The 23,687-nt window shown below is 38.0% G+C and overlaps 1 protein-coding gene across 2 annotated transcripts in view; it reads right to left on the minus strand.

Annotated features, from left to right (window-relative positions):
- Positions 1-281: 281 nt before the first annotated feature.
- SGMS2 (sphingomyelin synthase 2) overlaps positions 282-23,687 on the minus strand; it is a 35,679-nt gene continuing 12,273 nt past the window's right edge. For both annotated transcript variants that reach the window (XM_049815410.1, XM_049815409.1), the window contains exons 2-6: positions 8,620-9,279; positions 7,753-7,870; positions 5,833-5,986; positions 3,392-3,558; positions 282-2,568 (exon numbers count right to left, since the gene is read on the minus strand). In XM_049815410.1, coding sequence (XP_049671367.1) covers positions 2,365-2,568; positions 3,392-3,558; positions 5,833-5,986; positions 7,753-7,870; positions 8,620-9,074 — 1,098 coding nt within the window. In that variant the 5' untranslated portion in view covers positions 9,075-9,279 and the 3' untranslated portion in view covers positions 282-2,364. The remainder of the gene's footprint in view (positions 2,569-3,391; positions 3,559-5,832; positions 5,987-7,752; positions 7,871-8,619; positions 9,280-23,687) is intronic.

The raw sequence follows: 23,687 nt of genomic DNA on the forward strand, positions 1-23,687 counted from the left end.
CCTTTCAAAAACAGGAATAAGTGTAAAAAACCAAACACCTCATCCTGCATGAAGAAATTCTATGTTGCAGATATATTGCAGAAATCCCACTGAGACATGGTGGTGGTTATGCAGACAATTAGCTATCTAGACTATCAAAGTATTTATTATTCAGCCACCAGATGAAACCCACTGTTTAAGCTCCTTACTGGAATGCTTTTCATGTTATTTTCAAGACACAGTTACCACTAATGAAATTAATTCACCATTTCTAAAAGATAATATTACTACAAGTGGCTTAACATGACCATATTTAAGATATCACAAAGCTTAGAATTCAGCTTCAAAAAAAGATATTATGCTCTATGAAGTAGTACTGATGTAACAAGTATCTTGGGAGATTTACAGACTGACATTGAACAGATTCGTTTATATGATACAGAAAAAGGACTTTCATGTAAGTGTTTTGATACTGGCTTTTTAGCTGCTCAAGGTCTGCCAGGAGTGAGCAAATGGAAACATAGGTATGCCCACACACACACAACTTCCAGGGGCGTGTTATAGAAGTCCAAGAAGCTTATTTTAAATAACAAAACCAAACATCAGCAGACTTTCTTTCTTAGCTACGTTTTACCAAGGATGTATTATAAGGAACATTGTTTATTGTATTACTTTGATAATGCACAAAAAAATATTTGAAATGCACATTAATAATATTCTTATGTACAACTCATAACAACTGATCCCCTTAACTGAAAAAAAATCATATTTGAATACTCCATATTGCATTTTGTAACTTTAACTGGACTTAAAAACAAGTTGTCATTATTTAAACTATGTTCACACTTGTCATTCAGTTCAAGACATTCTTAAAATAAGCAGCATTTCCTTTATATTAGTATCACTTCAACACTTAATGCGGTTTTATCTTTGCTACCGGGTTTTACTGAAGATTTGAAAATAAAATTGAGTTAACTGCAGAAATTATTACAGAACATAAATAGTTAAACATGGTATGCTAATTTTCTACTTTGCTTTCCCAACAATACAAAACAATAAAACCCAACAAGAACCAGGTAGCTAATTAATTTGTGGTTTTGTTACACGTTTGCCATGGTAATTTCCCACATTCTCAGCCAGCTTGCTTAAAGCCATGTCAGTTGCACAAAACCCTGGGAAAAAAGGAATCCACACGTGAGTTCTACCACAGTGTCATTTAATATGAAATGGGTTTAGGTAATAATTGAAGAAATGCTACTGTTGTAGGTATTCGCCTTTTTTGGGTTTTTTTGAAGTCACAGAAACACGCCAATAGGTAAAAAGGAAAGTCAATGCAGAACTATGGCTCCCAAACAAATCTGCTACATAGTTTCAGCAAGAGAGAGCTACTAAAATTAAAATGTTTATTTTAAATATAGCCCCATTTTGGACCTGGCCTTGCATTCCTCAAGCAGGTAAGATCTGTAGGACTTTTGCCTGAATTAAGAACAGTATGATCACTCTTTCCAGTAAGTAGTTTTAATATGTGTTTAACTACACAACAGTATGTGCTTTTGTGTGTATATGCATGTACATACACTGATAGGCACTGTATAGCTATATACACAAGGCCAAACTGCAATTAAAGATTTAGACTTTGAAACCATGTCCTTTTTTAAAAATAAAGTTTTAGGTTCCTTGAGCTCTGATGTTAGCAGCTATTCCTAATTTGCAAAGTCATCAGGTAGCACAACATTTTAAATATAAAATTACTAATAAAAAATGTAAAAATTGGTATATAGTAGAATATATGGGAGATATTGGTGGTAAGTAGTATTTTAGGGTCATAAGATATTCATACCCACAGAGTGTAAAAAAAGTCAAGACTTGCTTCCAGCTGTACCAGTCACGCAAAGGCCTTACCTTCATTAGCAAGAATAATGCAACAAACCACTTCCCACAATTGTGTTATTTTTTTTATATGCCTCAAATACGCCGATATCATGCCTTTACATTTTAGCATGTTTTTGCCCTTATGCACTCCAGAACTCTGAAGATGAGATTTTTGGGTGCTTCTGTGGATGAGTGATAGTTAGTAATGAAAGTGCTAGTGTGGTCTTTGGCCTCTATCTCATTAGTAAAGCAAAGTCCTGCTCCATTTTTTCTTTAATAAAAAAATCCCATCAGTGGTGCATTCTATTAGCACTGAAGAGTAGAATAGGTCTGTACAGCCTGATGATAGGAAAACATACGAATTGGCAATATGTTTGTCTACAATTGTCTTTCCAATCAATTGCACAGAAGCTTGGTCCACTTCTTCAGTTACAGTGTAGTCCTCTTAAGAGCTTTGGTTACAGCATTAATGTTTTGGTAAAAAAAACAGAGCAGATGCTTTCCTTCTTTTCTTCAGGTAGATTTTTCATTGTCCTCTCCCATCTTCTGAACCCGTGAATACTTTTTGCATGAAGATTTGAAGCAGCTGGGAGGCCAAGATATCGGCCAGGAAAAGCTGCAAGGAACAGAGCCTTGCACATTCTTCTCAAAGAAATAAAATATTGGATACCACCATGCTCGAGACAGAAAATTTGTCTGCGAAGAGACCTTTAAAGTCTGTAATGGCACAAGTAGGTAAAGAGAAAAGGGAAACAGACAATCAGTTTACATCATTATAATCAACTATGTTGAGTCAAGACAACTACAAAAATGGAATTATTTACATGCATTTCTGCAAAGATGAAGTGCATTTAGCCTACAAAAAACCAGGATATTGAGATAGCATATACATCAGAGTCCAAATGTATACTACAAACTGAGCATCCTTTACACAAAGGGATGCTTTGTTGCTGTACAAAATTTAGGGAGACAGAGTGCTCAAGTCTTTCAATGTGAGTCATGTCACGTTTCCATTGATGACTAATAGCTGAAAACCAGATTAAAATGGCTTGAGAACTATGCTCCTATTTGAAAGCGTTCTTGAAACAACTGCAGCAGTTACCTTTTAAACAATGTACTTCTAGTGACATTTACAGAACTGTCACTAGCATTTTAGGATGGTCAAGGTAATTTAGGTTGGTCAGATACTTTATTACTAAATTACTGTTTAGTCATAAACTTAGATAAACAAGGGCTATTCTATACATCCACTACAGCAATAAAGTTTTTCTGAAGTTAAAAAAGTCTTTAAGCCAAAATAACAGGAATTTTTAAAAAACAAATTTTGAAATAACTTCATAACAGGCACAGATCAAAAAAGAACATCTTAATCCATTAAATATTTACTTAATCCACAGTAAAGTGAAACTCCTTTCCCAATTTGTTTAAACTTCAGTATGGAACCTCTATTTTTATTTCAAAATTAAGAACTAATTTTGACCTTTCAGCAGTATTAACAAATGCAAGCTATACATTGATTCTAAAGGTATTTACTACTCACCTTTTCATTAGCCATTGAGTGGTACCACCAAAAAAGCCGTGTGGTGATATAGTAAGCAATGATGACGTCTACAGTATAGTGTTCATGAGCAACAAGGATACAAATTATGCCAGCAGCACTCATTAGCCAGCAGATTAAGTGATACCACCAGAAATGACGTGGTGAATCTGTGAAATAGGGAGGTGACAGGGAAAAAAACCACACAAAAAAGCCATACACTTTATTATAGCAATCCACAAAGTGAAGGGGAAAAGAAAAAAAGGTGATTTAAGTAAGGGTACTAAATTTTAAAATGCAATTCATTTATACCACACTGGTACAAGAACCCTGTTTTGACACAGAAAACAAGACTAAAGAATTATGCAAACTTACTGAGGTGTTCTTACTTTGTAAAATGAGCCCATGATGAGCTTGCAGTTACGAGACAGACAGCACCATCACCCATTTTCTAGTCAAATTAAGTTAGTTTTCTAATTAAATCACTTCTAGGGTAGGAGGTACAAGAGAAGAAATATAATTGAGGCAAGACATACACTTGATTATTTTACTTGACTGCTTTGAATCTCTGCTCTTTTTACAGCCTATGCTCAAATAAACTTACACTCAAGTAAAATTTCTAGATTGATACAAACTGAGAAGAGACCACAGATTACACAGGAAAAGACACCCTTATTTTAATTCCTAGGTTTTAACTACTTCGCATGAGACCTCTGTTCTATGAAACAGAATACACTGTACCAGGAAGTACAGTATGTGAATTTATACCCTTTCATTAAAGATTAACAAATGGGAACAAAGCTATTCTTCAAAATGCATTTAAGCCACTTTAGTGGAAAAGTTCCCCTGCCCTTCTTTCCCCATTGAAAAATGCCTTGGGTGTCACAACAACCATTCATAACTTCTGACAGGCTAATGGGCTTCATTTCACTCACAGTGGGAGGTTTTGGCACCCCTTGCCTTGTGGGGCAATGGTCAGCCTTTACTTTCACAAAATACCAGCACAAAAGTTACTGATCTTAACAAGCCTACCCAGTAGTAGTTTGAGAGGCCTGTGCAAAAGAGTTACTGTAGGATGACTTAAAAGTGGTGCAAGTGTCAAAACAGTAAGTTCTCTCAACTCTCCCCAAAACACCACAGAAAAATCTGTATCCGCCGATTTAAAAAAAATTATAAGGAGCCAAGTCATCTCAAGAAGTTGATAAAAACAGCCCCAAGCAAGACAGACATACCAAGGCTAAAAATGTAAATAACTATTCTGGGCAAAAAAGCTGAAGTGTGGGGGAATAAATGAAGAAGCAGCAAAGGATGAAAGGAAGAGAAGTGCAGAGCAAAAGAACCCAGTAATGTTGACTTTACAAGAAAGACCTAGGCCTAAGAATCAGCAGACTATAATCAGCATCTTAAATCACTCTTTGAATGTCTCGCATCTGCAGATTTGAAGTTTGTCATATTAAACAGGCATTTTTATATTGTGTTTTTTTGTTTAAGGCAGAACGTAGCACTGCAACACTTCCCTCAACTTTTTAATAAAAGGAAGGCATTCAACTAATGCTGGCTAGTCTTATTTTTGTTTCAGTGAGAATTACATCCCCATGAGCCAAGATAGTATTTGCCTAGTTTGGGACACAACAATAGGAGAGAAGATTCCAATTCCAAACATGTGAACTGGAAAGGGAGCTACCAACTACACATTCATGAGCAGCCAAGTTCCCAGTAGCAGCACTGCTTACCACATATCAGATTTAGAAGTTGGTGCTCAATTCTCCAAAGCTTCAATCAATGCTGTGTGTACAGCACAGATAGATTTCTCCCCCTCCCCCCATGCCCCATAGCAATGTAAAGCAAAGGGGGAAACTATAACACCAACTGTATTTTCTGTGTGCTTGCCAAATTCTTATCAACTCCAAGAGGCCTAAGTAGGAGACTAGCAGAAGACACCCAAGGAGCATGAATCAACTATTCATTGTTTGCAGCAACTAATGTACAGCACACTTCAAAAAAATCACTTTGCTTCTGGATGTAGTATGAGAGTGCAATGGTGCTGTGCTCAAGCCACAAAAATTCCTCAAAAATCTAAGGTATATCAGCCAACCTACAGAGCTGCATAATTAACTACAGTATGTTTTACCCCAAATTTGAATAACCTGTCAATCAATAACAAAAAGCTAGCTTGCTTCAATCAACCAGTAAACACATTATATAAAGACAGAAGTGACATGTCTAGTCACATTAAGTCCTTAACTAAAGCCCACACCACTTCTACTAAAGCCACATTCCATTTTCACTAAAAGTCATGATTTGTATGTCAAACCTGTACATGTACAGTCTGTGTACAGCTGACTAGTAACTTTTGGAGGGCAATAGCTTTACATGCACTTTTATCACGTGTTTTCCCAGTACAACAGATTTCAACAAAAGTGTGTTGAAATACCATCACTTACACTCTTTGATGAACAGGTAGATCAGCGTTAATACCACAGTGTGACCACTAAACAGAAAGTCTCCACACAGGATGTGTGATCCAGTTATGGATAGACCACCACCAGAAATCAGTCGCAGGATCCTCTGAACCTTTGCCTGAGAATCTCCATTCAACTAGAACATCAGAAAAAGAGGTACAAAAAAAAATGTTAAGACACACCCTAAGTGACCCAAGTAAACTTCTTGCCCAAACCTATGTGGAGTCAGGGAGACAGGGAGAAAAGGACACATTACCTTCACTTTCTTTCACATATTCTTAAACAAATAAGCATGCATATCAAAGTTGACAGGTTCTAAAGATCAGCTTGATAACACTAGCATTCTGTTTATGCTTTCTCAGGCTATTTAAAATACGCATTGTATGAGAATGAGAAGCAGACTATACTGGAAAGGTAAACATTAAAAATTGGTGAGGTCAGGTGTCTCATGACAGCCATTGACAGAATGGATAAAACCCATTGAAAACTGGTTCCAACACAGTACAACCTTGCATACTGCTTCTATCATTCTGTTGAGAGCTGAGCAATGTTTCTACAGGACAAAAATCTTCAAACTCACTTAATTTCAGATTTGATTACAAACGCAGTCAGGACTTACTCAGATTTACAGGATTGGGGTTTTTTTTAAACATGCATTAGGATCAGCTTTTGATTTATCATAGATACAAGGTAAACACTCAGTTTCACCTAGCTGTTTAAAGATTAACTCTGGGGAAAAAAACAAACAAGATAAAGGGATAAGTGAGTTCTCCATAATCAGAAAAATAGTAACTCATCCTGGTTTAATGCTAGCAAAATAGACATTCAGCAGAGATATTTAAGTTTTCCTTTGCTTACCTCTTCCTACGCCTCAATACACAGTCTACTACACAAAGTCATTCCCCAAGCTAGTAGAACAAAACAGCTGAGTCTTTACAATAGTGTTATATAAATAAAGCTTTGTCAAATGGATACTGATTCATAAGAAAAGTAGTTTATCCACTATATTCCTAAGTTGTGAATGTGAAAGAATAAGACTGAACAGACATGATGCTGTACCTCAGAACTGATGAGATCCTACCCAAGAAGTGACAAATTTATCCCTTAAGCAAACTGGCAGAATGTTTAGGTTTCAAAATGCTTATCTTCTACCTGTATAGCCAAGCCATTTCTTACTCTCTCAAGTGCACTGTTCTTTCAGTGCAGCCAACACAATACTGTTTGTTCCAAGACAATTAGATGGCTACAACTTTTTATCAGTAAAACAGCAATAACAAAACTCCTTTGTGTCACCAGTTAACTACACCAACACAATTTTTTTTAATGTTCTTGTAGAAATATTAGCATGTACATGTTTTGATATGTATCAGCTCATTTAAACAGCTGAACTTGTTTTAGTCACTTTACATACATTTTGCAGGTTGGAAGGAGGGACAGGCAGCTGACTTCCGGTATTGCGATAGCTCTTGACAAAATAGTGTGAGAAACAGGACAAAGCATATAATAACATTGTGGGGTTTTAAAAGGATACTGCAACACAAGCTTGTGTATCAGCCTATGAATTACAATATTGACCATAGGTATCCCACTGTGTAAGAAAAAAGTATTGCTGCAGTATTAAGAGTGATTAGCTTGAGCCTCAGAAGCAAGTTTACTAATTTGGTAGCAGCACTATTTCAACATAGGCACTCTCCTTTAAAGCATCTTAACTGCAGCAACAGTTTGAGGCTCTTTTTGTATCCCACAACTTCTGGTTTATCACTACCTATGTTACTGAAGACATCAATTGAAAGTAATTTGTGTTATGTAATAACACCTGGAACATTATCTTCTATTTGCTCTAATAAGCCATAAGGACTCAGGCAGATACCAAGGCAAGAATTAGGGAGCAACGGCTCTTACCTTCGGCGCACACTGAAAATGCATTCCAGGCACAGGTAAGGTGGTAACATACATAGTAATACAGCGGTACAGATACAAAGTTCCTATTATAAAAAAGAACCTGCGTCCCACTATTGATCTGAAAGTAAGGGAAGGGAGGAAAAAAGATTGAGTACAATGTTCACATGCAGGATATACATATAACAGTTATGGAGCTCTACCTTTATTAAACAGCTAAATCCCTAGAATTAAAGAGCAGGTCCACCCACTGCTCTCCACCACACACTTTAAATCAAATACTAAAAAGTCTTTCTTCAGGTTTTAGTCTTGCTAGCTCATAATAGTATAGAACTACCACAAAGCTCCCACCAAAGCTATTTAACCAATTTAACATGGCCTCTGTCTAGCTCAGGTGTGCAGTCAGGCATAGTTTTCCTTGACTCACTGACCTTCTCTTTTTGGTCCCATATTATAACTATATCCTAGTTTAAGCACATGAAGACAAAGCAAAAAGCTTCTAGTCTAGCTGTAGAAGACAGTTGCTTCCTCCTCAAATCTGGATGAGATTTTTTACATCACTGTGATTTCCCGTTTAAATATTGCCATGGGCTTGAAAAGCCCAATCCCAGAATAAATTTGACTAGTACAACATAGGTGTCAAATTCAGATTTTAAAAAACATTATTCAATAATCAGGAGAAACCTGTCTCCATATCCAACAAAGACACTGGAACACATTCTAAAGAAGTCATCCCTTCGCCATTTTCCTGCCAGCCCTATTCTACAATATTGCTACAGATTCTGCCGTAAGATTTCTTCTACCCAAAATGAACAAGGGAAACCAATGTTCTGAAAACATAGAGCAAAGGAAAAAAATTTAGCTACTTACTTGTATCTAAGAAACAACCACTGGAATATCCATAATCCAACTAGTATCATTCCATTTATTTCTGATACAGAAAAAGCCCATTTCACACGATCAATGTAATCAAAAAATTTGTCAGGCAAGGGAGGGCTTAGCTCCTTTGGAGGTACTCTCTCATGGACCACAGTGATCATGACAGTTGTTAGAATCAAGTTGAAGAGAGCATAGACAAAGGCAATGCCTGTTTTCCACCATTCCAGAGGAAATTTGTTCCTAGACTCAGCTGGCATAGCGATCTGGATGTAATCAGGATATTTCTTTGTTGTTTTTCGCAAGCCATTAGACAAGCCCTTTGGTTTGCTAGTGCCATTTTTGTTCTCTTCACTGACTGAGAGAGTAGGTCGTGAGTAGCCATTAGAAGTGTCATTGTTTTGACCCTCCATATGCTCTTCAAGCTTTGCTGTCTCAATGGTATTCATTCCCAAGCTGTATGGCCAAATCAGGTTTATCAGTGACCAATTTCTGGGCTCTCTATAAAGTCTGTTATTCCTTTAAGTCCAATGTTCTTGTTCCTAGATTATTTTTGATTTCTGTAAAACTCTAAAAAGTGTCCATTGTGCTTTCGCTATTCAGATACTGTAAAGCAAATTGTGAAGACAAATCTTTCTTCCAGAGCTGTATCATCTGCAAAAAACCAAAACAGATACTGAGGACCTTCAGAACTAGTAATGTGACACTTAACAAATATCTTAAAAATGCTTATTCTAAGTTCCATCCAAGTCTACTTGTGTATACAGTCAAAAAGCAAACTAGAGACCGGTGGTTACTGTGAAAAAATTCAAGCCAGTTCCTACTGAGCAACTTGATAAATCTCTGATCAGTTTACGAACTAGTACCAACTTACACTTTTTGTTGTTTGCTGGTTTTTTGGTTTTTGTTTTGTTTTGATTGTTTTTTTTTTAAAGGACAAGATCCATGGACTTTAATGATCACGACAGCACAGTTGTCATAATTAAGACTAATCCATGTTTGCAGCAATATTGAATTTTATTGCTTAGAAGCATTCTATACAAAATATCTCCTTTTTGACCCTAGGGTTGCTATAGATATTAACATGCTTTGTCCATATAGATCAAGCAATCTTGTTAGTCCAGGTGACAGGACAGAAAACAGAAAGGCACCACAGGATTTGGTTTTGTAAGGTATAAAGTAATTTAGATGCATCTCAGAAATATACTCAATGGTTAGTTCCATTAAATTTTCTTGGATCTAAACAAATATTTCAACCAAAAAAGTAAAAAAAGAAGTGTCTACATAGCTACTGTAGTACCCACTAAAAAAATGTCTGAAACTTCAGAGAACTGATATATATACCTCTGGATTAGATTCTTAGTTACGGTAACCTATATATAGAACAGACTACAAATGGATCTCTGTTTATCTTTTAGTTATTTAAAAACATGCCTAAATTGTTTTTTTGTTTGTTTGTTTTTAAACAGGAACAAATAGCAAGACTCATTATCGCACAGGATTTATTTCAGGCTGCATTGGTCAATTCAGTAAAATCTCATTAGATAAAAAAAAATCAGATAAGTGCATACATTTTATAACATTTTCTACAAAGAGAAAAAGAATGCAGTTCACCTTACAGAGCTGACATTGCTCTAGTTAAAAACAAAGGCCATTTCTGCACCCCCATCTTTAACATTCTGTGAAACCACTTATCATAGCTGCAGTGTACCTATTTTTATTACTCTGCTCAGCTCCTATGGCAAAAGTAGTATTATCATATACAAAGTGTTCACTATCTACCAGCAAAGCATAATTCTTTTTTTAATTGCTCCTCTGAGAGAAGTTCAACCCTAACACTACCTCAGGTCTCTGCATGCCAATACAGGCTGCCACGGTTTGCCATGCTGCGTGTACAATTAAGTCATGATGGCAGCTACAGCTACCAGTCTCCCTAACAGTACACCACAGAACTTGGCTTAAAAGAAAACTATCTGGTTAGGAAAAATCTGTCTAGTAACTGATATCTTGATAGCAGGGACAATGTAAAATCAAAACAGCCTGGAAAGCCAGGTGTTTGTGTTTTGGTCCCTTCCCCCTCATCCCCTCAAACAGTGAAGACATTTAACCTGGTCAGCATGTAAATCCCACTGATTTCCTCGCTGCTGCTCTTACTGCTGAAGGGGTAAAGGTTCAGATCCCAAATATGTGAGGTTCATACAAATAATACTGAAATAATCGAGAAGCATTTCTAAATTAACCTCTCTGCAGTGTTTCTGAAATCCACTGTCATTGGTTGACCTTTTCTAAATCCCTGATCAACAAGTGTATGAAGACCAAAATACACAAACACCCAAAAAAAAACCAACCCCTCTCCACCCCCCAAAAAAAATGACACCCAAGAAAAGAAGTGGTGATTTCAGATGATTTTTCTTCCTCTTACTAACCATACTGTAAACTCTGCTTCCAAAAGAAAAGAGGATGTTTAAGCCAGCAGCCAGGCAACGACCTCCCTGATGCTTCCTACAACTAAGAATATTCTTTTAGAGCAACTGCTCTTAAACAAACAGCTTTACTTAAAACTGTAGTAGAACAGCATTTCAACTTTCACAAGTCCTTTTCTTCACACACACACATTCTTCTATTCCATCTGTCTACTAAAGATAAGCATACAACAGAATGCTTAAGTGACTGCATAGAAAAAAATCTGAACCTAATTGCTTAATTTTTGGAACACAAGTCGACCTAGCATTCACCTAAGTCAAGACCCTTCTTCTCAACAGGATGTTATACGTAGCAGTCAGGGCTGTAGAGATCAGCAAAACTTGATACGTTTTATATCCTGTGCAGGTGAAACATTTTTAGAACTTTGCATTTACTGAAAAACAGAGAGCATCACAATAAGTAGTAACCTTAGTTATTTCCTTCTCTTCCCCACCAGTAGCAATGTAAGCAAAAGGAAGATTTTATTTTCAGATATTTAATGACATCCAAGGAAGCCCTAAAGATCAAAGAGCATCTAAACTACAGATGAACAATAACTTAACCTAAAAGTAGAGCGGCATTCAGATTTTTATATTAACTTAGTAAGCAAAGCAATTACACCTATAGCTTGCAGGAAAAAGTTGTGTTCCTTCCTGGTACTTTTAAATGGGTTGTAAGCCATATTGATCTACCATTTCTGATGGCTCATCAAGATTATTTCAAGCAGAGTGCATACTGTGGTCAAGCCTTTGTTTACATTGATAGTTCAAGGTGCTATATATCATCTGATCAGTGATCTGTAAGAATATAAAGGCTTTCCTTTATAGTACCATTTCAAGCTGTTTCTCCCATATTCCAAATGAAAGCAGACACTCTACTGATGAAAAAGACAAAAACACTCTGCTTGAAGCTTCCAGTCTCTTGCTGCCCATCTGACTGGCCAGAGAAGCGACAGATGCAGAGCACCAAACAGCCTACCATCCTCTGCCACAGGCTGTAAAAGGAACTCCCTATAGGGAGTACATATGTTTCTCTGCCAACTTCCTGTCCCCAATTCACATATCCATTCAAGTCCCCATGAGGGGTGTGTTCCTTTTAGCTTCCATGTTGTCCTTATGTTAATTTATGTAAAATATCCTATTGGTTCTTTTGTTGAACCTGGAATGCCCCCATATGAAGAACAGGAGATGCCCATAAACTGCCTAGTCTAGTCATAGGCCTTAGACTTCTTCAGTAACCAGGCAGCAACGCTCAGACCTGGCCATCTAGTGTCTGAAAATCAAACCCAATTGCTCTAAGCTATGGAACAGCCACTGGGGGAGTCTCAAAGACTCATGCAAAATTGGCCAAGTAACCCAAAAGCATAGATAAAACTCCTGTAAGGGATACACCCAGGTTATAGGAACAGGTTTTCTTTTTGGAACCACTTTGAGCTTCTACTTGCTCCCATGCAAATAGCTCCTTTCATCTTCTGCATCCCCATTTGACTGCCATTTAAAAAACCCAGGTGACTGGGGGTATAGCTCTGAGATAAGTGTAAGAAAGCACATCTACATTTGGCTCTTTATGCTAGAACATAAGAATAACAAGCCGTTTTATTTAGCTTGTTCGTCATCCCATTTTCACATATAGGCCATTTTCACATAAAGTCAGCTCACAATTGGTGTTTCTCATTCAGTACGTACAATTTCTGTAACATTCCTCAAAATATTTTAACTTCTATAATTTATCAAGGACTGAATAGTCACAATTTGCACAGGCCTTCCAAACAAGTAGTTCTTAACCTGCTGTTCCAAATATGAACAATACTATTGGAACAAGAGTGTCCAAAACAGTAAGACTGATCTATTCTGACATTAAGGAAAGGTACATACTCATATACAAAGTAGAAAAGGTTTCTAGGCAGTAGTATTTTTAAATCTCATTCACTTTTGTTAAGGTTGGCTCAAACATTTGATACAGCTGCAATATACTCTTGTATTTGGTAGTTGCAGAAAAAGGGTCTATAAATAAAGTACTGCAGAAGAAAACTGCACAACTGGAGATAACAGAGAACGTTATAGTGTCATATTGTTATCTATATCACAATTAGCAGGAAACAACTGTTAGCTAGTTTGTATTTTCTTCAGTCAAATTTTTAGGATTATGGGACCAGAACTGGAAAAGAAGCTGGGTAGCCTCTACTACCTTGACAGTAATGAATAAAAACTGGCTTTTGGGAGTTTTTCTTTTTTTAATTTTATTTTTAAAAGCATTCCAGGTCTCATTTTGTTTTTATAGTAGTCTTTCTTCCATGCTCTATGTATGCATCACAGCATGTAGACCATTGGGGGGGGGGGGGGGGGGGGGGGGGGGGGAAGAACAACCCCAGAAAAAAAACACAAAAACCAACTGCTAAACCAGATCTGATGAAAGTACATTTAGGTATGCAGAAACAGGATTGAGTTTAATAGGTTTGCTTATCATTTCTATTTCCCTAGAGTAAAAATATTTTCAGAGCTGTGTTCATCTTTCAGCTGTACCATGTTTATGCTTACAATATACAAATGCATGCAGAAAGTGAACTGCAGTTTATCTAAAAGTTACAAGTTCATCTACATTCTCTAATAGGCTGCCAACACATTTCTTGCTCATGTGATGCCAAAGAAGTACAAGTAAGATAAAGCTGTATTACAGAAATACCATTCATTCAAATGTTCTCAGAACTGAGACTATCATCATATTGTCACTTGCAATAAATTTCAATTTTTATTAAAAGCATTAACTACTCACCCTGTACAGAATTCTTTTCAGTAGTAGAAATAGAGCAGATACTCCCTCTACCTCTCAAGAGGGATTTTGCAATTCTCTCATTTAGGATTACTAATGTGCCAAGAGAAGCTGTCTTTTAAGGCCTAAATCCCTACACTTAACCAGATAGAGGGGAAAAGTTTCAAGGTTACTGGTTATTTATTTGTACAATCCAAGTTTTACCAGTTCTGTGGAAATATGTTTCTTTACACCTCTTAATAGTAAGAAGGATATTAGTTTCCATTTTCCTGGCATTTTGTATTCGGAGTGTTCCACAGCAGTACCAGGTTTCTGAAACTGTATGTCCCAAAAAGCACAAAAATATTCATTCCCACAGATGTGTAAATATGTACATTAGAAATAAAATATATGCAATTTTTTTGTTAAGAGCACTCACCAGGACTACCTAAGCAAGGGAAAAAAAGTATCTTTGAGCTCTTTTATCATGCTGAACACTGCTGAGTAGGTTTGCCTTAATCAGGTAAAGGCATCTTCAAACTCTTCAACTCCAAAGGATCATGTTTGGCAACTAAGAGTTTGATGCCCTTTAAAGATGCTTCGTATCCTGACACCATGACAGGCTTAGATTTTCCTCCTGGTTATTTACCCTTATCTTTTAAGAACTAAGGTCACAATATCTGTTACATGGCAATTATGTGTTACCTTTAGGGCTAGAATAACTCATTCTGGCAATAATCCACACGTATATCACAAACACATTTTTATTTACAGGTTAACAGTCTTTTCTGGAACAAAGGTTTTGAGAATGGCCAGTCATATCTGTAGAATCAGAAGCACTAGTGGAATAGGTCAGATGAGAAGAAACCTCAGGAGGTCTCGAGGTCTCTGGCCAGGATCAGTTATGACATCAGATTAGGTTGCTCAGTGTTTCATCCAGCTGAACCTTTAACACCTCCAAAGATGCACAACCTCTCCCGGCAGCCTGTTCCACCGCATGGTTGTTCTTGCAGTGAAAGGTTTGTTGTGGGGTTTTTGTTTGTTTTTTAATCTATTTTTTTTATCTACTTCTTATTACAAATTATGCCCCTTGTGTTTCATCCTTCCACCACTGTGAAGAGCCTGGCCCCGATGTTCCTGATAACCTCCTTGTAGGTATGAAGGGGCTGCTGTTGGGTGCTCCTGAACCTTTTCTTCAGGCTGAAGCAACCCAGCTCCCCCAGCCTCCCCTCCCAGGGCCTGTGCTCCAGCCTCCTTGACCACCCTGATGGTCCCTCCACTGGGCTTCCTTCCAGTTTATGTTTTTCCTGGATCAAAGACCCAAAACAAGACATAGCATTCTAGATACAGCTAAGAAACACTGAGCAGAGAGGAATAATCACTTCCCTATAAATACTGGCTATACTCCTATTAAATACAGCTCAGGACAGCGTTGGCTGCCTTCACTGCCAAAGCATGTTGCTAAATCCCTTTTCAACAGAGCTGAAAGCAATACTGACCTTTTTTCCAACAGGCTAAAGATTGCCTTAACTTCTTCACTCTATAAAAATGAGATTAAGAATAAGTCTTCTTCCCACTTAATCCATCCTCTCCAAAATGAGCCTGTTCCAGTATTTCAGATCTGGACAGAAAAGTCTGCTAACCTGAATTGATACTTAAACTCTGAATCCCCTGCTTTTAGTCAAAGGCAAAAAAGGTGCCCGTTTTCTAACATTGCGAAGAAATGTTGGGCTTACATCCTCTTTTCCATTTATTAAAATGACTACTATAAACTCTTTATAAAAGGAGTGGAAGTCACTGTACTGCCTCAGTCTTGTCAGGCAAAATTAATTCCGAAAGAGTGCCAAAAGAAACCTCTGGATCATCAGGCTTTTATGTAGTTTGCCATCTGAGCATCTCGGGCTTCTCACTGCTACTTGCTTTCATTCTGCTATAGCTTTGCAGATACTCTTGAAGAACCCCTATCCAAAGGGAGATTCTCCTCAAAGAGACAGCAAGGTTTAAAGATTTGTTAAGAGCACATCTGATGCCTCACATCCTTTCTAGCTCACACAAAAGTTGCAGATTACTGGCTGTGGGGTGGGGGGCCCAGCACAGAAGGCAGGAATGTTTCAGACTTACGTGAAATCCTCCACCTAATTACCGAGGATAAAGGTTGTGCTTCCTAGTGGAAAGTCAGACCCAGAGATTAGTCACCACTTTCAGTACAGGGCGGTGAGGAATCAGTGACTAATGTGTGCTTTAAAGTGACTATGCTACAGCTTATCAGTCATCAGGCAGCTAGAAGAGGAAGTCACATACTTAGAGTAAATTTATCAGTGATACACCCTAAAAATACTTGGACAATTATCAAGAAGATAATGCCTGTCAAATTCCTACACACACACACACCACCACCACCCCACCACCATCCCCATGTGCTACTCCCAAAAAGCAGAAGTGCCAACCCCAAACTCCAAAATAGGAGGTCACATTTACGAGAACATTCTCAAGTATTTCCTGCAGCAGTAGGAACCCTCTTCCTAAAAGTTTAAAGTGAGAGGACAATAACTGCTTAAGTCTGCAGAATATTTTACTTTTTACCTGCTAATGTTGTACAGGAATACGTGCACAATTTGTACAAACCAGACAAAAGCTATTTTAGCACTGAAATATACACAGAGGTTCATACCTCGTAACTCACATTTAACAGAAGTCAAATACAGACATTGGTCCTTGCAAGGCATATGACATTAAAGAGACAACCATTGACTGTAATCCTCCTAGTGACAGCAGAAAGACACCACATGAATTCTAAGGACAGGGCATATTTAAAACTGATTAGTATCATGCTATAAGCTAGTTTCACATATCCCTGAGTTTGACTGGCACATTACAGATTACAGATCTCTACATAGGAGCAACACTTGCTGTGTTCAGAGGCCTAAGCAATGAAAACATCCCTTTTCAGAAACACTAGTATCTCCTTCCCCACCCCTTATCTTCAGGTAACCTGTGTATGTATTCTGATCAAAGTCTTGCCCTCTGCGCCAACACTAAAAATCTAGCACGCTACACACTGCCAAACAAATCCCGAGTCACAAATACCTTCTCCCTCCCCACTAAAAACTCCTAGTTTTCAGCTTGCTTAACTCCTATGTAGCTGCCTGGAAAGCTTCAAGAATAGTAGTTAAGAGGAATGATACAGGCACAACACATACTCTTATCATTGACTGTAAACACAGATTGGCTGAAACTGATCATGAAACGTGATCTGCTCCCCTATTTTGGTCTTCCCCTCTACCTTCTCGCCACAACTGCCACTTCCTAACCTCACCTACCACCAAGAAGCAACAGCATAAGGATCTCACATCATAACCAACCTTCACAGTACAATAGAGACGGGAATACTCAGACCTCTTTTTCAAGCCATTTGTTCACAGGCTCAGACACCCAAATCTAAGTCCAGCTCACACACTGAATGTTTGCTTCCCCTCTCAACTTCTTTTTTTTTTCTTTTTGCAGCTTTGCATGCTACACTTTCAGGAGTAAAACCAGATAATTTTAATTCTAACACCAAGAAGTTAAGACTACTGAGCAATTTCAGTGAATACCATGATCAACCCACACAGATGTTTATATAAGGGATTAAAGCAACAGCACAGAATCCTTTCCTAATAACATTATGTGAGCGTCCAGTTTGCAAGGACCAAAGTTATCTGAAGTTTCCTATACATAATCCTATACATAACTGGGTTTCACTGAAATTCTACCCATCAAGTTTAAGCACTACACAGTTAAAACTGTTAAAAAAGTCATCACAATCTAAGCTTCCAATGCAGTCCCATGGTCTTCCTTAAACTTGTTCCATTAGCTCAAGATTTTCTATTAATAGAAAAAAATACTTTCCACATTATGCTGACAAGAAAAACACATTTGCTTTTTATATTATTTAATTAGTCAGGGAATAAGTCACAGTTTAGCTTTAAATCCTAAACACTTAAGTACTATGCACTTCAACACCTCCTTCTTCATTTTTGTTTCTGCCAGATTTACAAACAGAACACACATTTCCTTAGAATTATCTCTTCTGCCTGGCGCATTATCTCCCCACAACACTGGGTATTATTGTTAAATAAAGTTTCAAGAAGTTGGTAACAGTGGAACAGCAGGCAAAAATAATTACAAATATCACCCAAGTTCTTTCTGTAAAACCTTCCCCGGACATTTTGCTATCTCCATTTGAGCCTCACTCTACAGGTCAGAATACTGATGTGCCAAGAATACTGTTAATGTGTTTTTACTGCCCCTCACAGAGCTACCATTTACCTCAGTACCTGACTAAACATCTCCAAAATAATTCAAACCTCCCTTCATTATTCCGTGCTAAACTGCAGCCTTTGGTAAGAAATACTTTCTATCCTCTAACTTTTAACAACCCTGCATTGAACATCACCACAATAACAAAATCTTTTTATTCCAAGCCTCTCAAAGCTCAGCATAGAGGCTTTTACCGTTCACAACAACCCTTTCATTTATTTTCCTTCCCCTTCTCACCTAGTAGTCTGAGAAGTTTATTGCTTTTTTGAAGCTTTTAAAAAGAATTTAGAGAACCAAGTCAGTCAAAAAGGATTTAAAGAACAAAGTTAGTGGCATTTGTCCCAAATTCCCATTTACTAGAACTGCAAGATTAAAACTATTCCTGCAAGAAAACAGCCGAGTACCATCTTCAGCATTGCTCCTAGAAATGCCATCATTAGATTCTCTCATTGTAGCATTACACACAGCATGACTACAAAGGTACAAATGAAGTTAGTAATCTAATCACTGAATTCTACTGATCTTATCATACCAATTGGTAAAATCTGGTGTGAAAGTACTGAGGTTACTCTGAATCTACATAGAATGCTTTTATAATACACTGTACCGTACCTCGGGTAGCCACTTCCACTCTGTAAGCTACCTCTTATGCCCAAGAGAAGCTTCTAGTCATCATCGAACCTGTTATCTTTAGAAGTAGAGGAAAGTAAACAATCACTCAAACCAATCAAGCATGAATGTGAGGTGGAAATACAAGCTGGCCTATCAAACTGTCTGCTAAATGGCATTTGTATCAGTTACAGTGTGCTGCAGCTGAATACCATTTTCCATTTGTTTGTTTAAAGACTTGAACAGTAACACTACTATAACTTGAAATTTCGAGTCAAGATACTATTTCCACAGTAAAAAACACAAGCTGGAACCCAAGTCAGTTTTGACATTTGTCTTACCATCCACAAGACATTTCAGTGCGGCGGGGAGCAGGGGGTGACAAGCAGAAAAGAACGTGTGATCAAACAAGATGTTTCAGAAAGGACATTTGGAAAAAGTTATTTCCAAATATACTTCATAGTTCTTGGTCACTTTTTCACATGAGGTCCTAGAGCTCTCAAACTTCTTTCTAATAGAAAGCATTTTATAAAAATCATTCAAAGAACATTTTAAAGTATTCTTATCCCATGTCCAGCCAGACATCTACATATACACTGATTTGGGAGAGGAAAGGGAGGACATAAAGAGGGTGTCACAGACTAGCTGAAATGTAGAAAGACTGTAACTACAAGCTGACAAACAGATTCTATAAACTGTTCCCCCAAAACAGCAGCCAGAACTGCAGCTGACAAAACTGTTTAAGAGAATAAAGTCAGTCTCATCTCTAGACTCACCAAGACCAGTGATGTTGTGAATGTGTACTGAGTAACCATGGTGTACAGTAAATAAGTGGTGAATCAACCAATTCCACATGATCAGTTACAGAAGTCTAAGGAAAGAACTAAGTGTTCAACTGGAAATAGCGTAATCAGTTTTAAAATAAAAGAATGCAGAACTCAGCAAAATTAGGGCACAGTAAAAACAATTATTCTGGTCTACCAACTAGTGTCTTCTCATAAAGAAGGACATCTGATGACATATTGCTATTTCTACTGTGCTCCTGCATAAATCTTCCTCAAAAATACCAATTATGCCAAAAGAGATTTGCATGTATCAGCAAGGACAGTTCACATACTGACTTCAGAAGTGACCTTCTAACTTCAGGGCATATTGACATAATCCAGGAGAATTATTTTCTAGAGCAGAACTTGAAAGCTAGACACTATAGGGGCTTGGATTTCAAGAGCTTTCATCAACATAGCACTACAGCAATCCAGGCCACTTGTTAAGGTACCTACCTCGCTAAACACAGGCCAGCACAGGGGCTTACAGAATCTAGTCTCTGCTAAAATCAGCTGTTCCAGGAGCTGTTGCTGCATGGCCATTTCACAGGCAGAGCCATTGCACACACCTCTGCTCTTAACTACTCTCCTCGGGGAGAGTACCATCTGCCAGGAGTAGGACAGTGCATCCAAACATCAGTGGCACCAATACTACCCTAAGAACTCACATCTATTCTAGAGAGACAGCAAAGGGTGTGAAGGGAAGTCTCACAGGCACTTAATCTAGAAGGTCAACCATGCCAATTTCATCGACAGTCACTGCTTTAAAGCATAGTAACTTCATAGTTTCAGAGCTGCGTAACTGAAACACAGAAGATAACACTTCACACAATATGACAAGAACAATATTAAACATGTTAATACCATGCCTTGCATGTCAGACTGTGTAGTAAGAAACACCTCCACAGTAGCAATTACAGGACTGCAAAGGAGAGAGACAAAAGCCCTCTAGATGAATGCAAACCAATTAGGAAGAAAACAAAAGACCTATGTACATTAGGCTACAACCCAAAAATCTGAGTCATACTAAGATGTTAATGACAGCTGGGGCAGCCCAAAAAGATGGCCTGAAACATTCTACACTAATCCCAGCTCATGCAATCTCTTAAAACTGCTTTATTAAGACAAGATACAAAGATAGGGCTGGTTCAGGACTTGCCATACAAGCTGCCACACATAAAGGCTTTTTATTTAGCTGGAAACAGAAGTGAACCTGGGTGTCATGCTTTAACCCCAGACAGAAACTAAACAGCAGTTTGCTCACTCCCCCACCCACCCAGTGGGATGGGGGAGAATATCGGAAAAGAAAGAGTAAAACTCGTGGGTTGAGATAAAGACAGTTTAATAGGGCAGAAAGGAAGAAAATAATAACATTAACAATAATAAAATTACAATAGTAATAATAGAAGAATTGGAATATACAAAACAAGTGGTGCACAATGCAACTGCTCACCAGTCACTGACCGCTGCCCAGTTAGTTCCAGACCAGTGGTCCACTCCCAACCCCCACCCTCCCATCCCTGGGCCAACTGCCCCCAGTTAATATACTGGACATGATGTCCCATGGTATGGAATACCCCTTTGGCCACTTTGGGTCAGCTGCCCTGGCTGTGTCCTATGCCAACTTCTTGTGCCCCTCCAGCCTTCTTGCTGGCTGGGCATCAGAAGCTGAAAAATCCTTGACTTAGTCTAAACATTACTTAGCAACAACTGAAAACATTAGTGTGTTATCAACATTCTTCTCATAGTAAATCCGAAACTCTATACCAGCAACTAGAAAGAAAATGAACTCTATCCCAGCAGAAACCAGGACACTAGGATACCTGCAAATTCCACCCCGTGTTAAGCTGCTCCACTCCCTTCAGCGCAGCAGTAATAATTAGAGATAGTTCATGCAAACAGTCTAGGCCATGCAATTTTAACTCATATTACAGGTCAATGTTAATTTTATTTAACTGCATGAAGTCCAGTTATCTCTGTTGTATTTCTGTATAAACAAAGATAGTGGATCATAAGTTAGCCATGTGTAGGGTGGGTTTTGTTGTTTTTAAAAAGAATGGAAGGAATTTACCTAAAGTCCCAGAGCCAATCTATTTTTCTCCTCTTCCTAACGCTTTGACTTTTAAGAAGTCTAAGAGTCTTTTTCTGTTAGATTTTTTTTTTAAATAACCAGAAGCTCTTTTAATAGTATGCACATATGAAAAAAGTTTGAAGAAACTGTCTAAAAACAGTCTTTACACCACAAGGGATGCTAAACGCTGCTCTGGCATAAGATACAAACCGAGTTAGAATTTTGTAGTTTAAGTCCTTCAGAAAGCAGGACCTATGCCCTACAGGAGATATGTTATCCCTTCCTAAAACTTCCCAGATGAGTTCCCATCATTCAGTACCTCACTCAAGACAAAGAACACACAGGAAACAGGTTTTCTATGTAGTAGTGTTAGTATTCAAGCAAAGACTGGGAAACAAGTCAACCTGAAAAATCACATCCAGCCTCTGAGTACACCTGATTTCCTTTTATTTAAGACAATGCACATTGTGAGCCGCCTTAAATATTGAAAACTCAGATGTGTGGGTCACAAGCAGAAAAGGAATGTTGCATCTTTGGAACAAAAACATCTTCCAAAGCCAAAAATGTTTCTCACTACATTCCTAGCATAGCTATCCTAAAGCCCACACTCAAATAAAGTTGTATCATCTTCAACTCTGAAATAGTTCAATTCCAACAGAGTAATTAACTATCCTAGTCTAAAAAGGACTATTCAGAGAAAGTTCTCAGCTTCCCAAAGTTTCCTCATGTCTGACAGTAAGATTTATGAAACAGATTTGGGCAGAATTGAGACCTATTCAACTCTGCTTCTACGGGGCAACAGCACAAGGACCATGATGGCACAAGCTGTGGTCTCTTATTCTGCAAGGAATCAGTCAGAGCAGTCACCTGAAATATCCAGGGTCAGAATTCACAGTAAAATTTCTTAAGCATGGTCAGACACCAGAACACTGAATACTCATACACACATATTAAGACACTTTCCAGCATGAACTCAAGTTTCCACTAACCCTCAACGTTTGAGGTAGAGTGGGGGCTTCACAGCAGGCAACTAAAAAAACCCAAACAAACAAACAAAAAACCCAACACCCAAAACCAGCAAAACCAAACCAAAAAAACTAGGGAACAAGTTACTATTCAGTTTAACTATACGGACCACTTTCACCACACATACATGAGGCAGAATAACGCAAGACAAGAGGGTGCTCACATACCCACATACTTTAAAGTATAACTTCATCCTGAACTGTTAGATAAGAGGATATATGTTTGACAGGTACCAACGTGAAGATCTACTTGAAACATAGCTTGATTATCTGCAAACATACTTCATGAGCAATTGCTCTACAGATGCTGCCTGGCTAAGAGGTAAACACCAACAAAAAGGTCCTCTCAGACAAGGCTAGACTTAAGTTACATCAGACTGTACATTAAACATTAGGCCAAAACTGATTAACCAGTTTTGATGCCTTGATCTCAGGAAGAAGGTCCTGTTGAGCTAAGGTATAGGTCAATTCATGAGTACATCTGGCCTACATACCTTCAACTCCCCGAACCGACTTGCTTCAGGTGAAGCATTTCAATCTGTCCCCTCAGACTGACATTTTGCTCACAATGAGTTTGTGTCAAAGATGGTGAGATTTAGCAAAGAAACAAGCAGCAGCCACATCATAGTTCAAACAGTACCCAAGAAGTTCTAAACTAAGAAAGTGGAGAGGTTTTCTAGATGTACATGGTACTTCCAGTTCACGTACCTGGAATTATGAAGTGACAGCACTGGCCAAAAAAAAAAAAAAAAAAAAAAAAGGCAGAGGCTGCCTTTGCTCTTTAACGCGATCTATGAACTGTCCTAGACCTATAGGACTCATGAAAAGAAGAGATAAGAGGTGTAGAAACAGAGTGTTTTAAAACAGTCATAACAGCAACAAGACAAAAAGTAATGGTAAATGACAACACATTTTCTGTCCACCAAGACTGTCTTTTATTCCAGTGAATCACGCTATCGCAAGTATACAAAAACAAAAATACTGCATCCTGCAGTCTACAAGCCTTCTGATGAAAGGAGAAAG

Source organism: Accipiter gentilis, chromosome 12, assembly GCF_929443795.1.
Source record: "Accipiter gentilis chromosome 12, bAccGen1.1, whole genome shotgun sequence".
Classification (NCBI taxonomy): Eukaryota; Metazoa; Chordata; class Aves; order Accipitriformes; family Accipitridae; genus Astur; species Astur gentilis.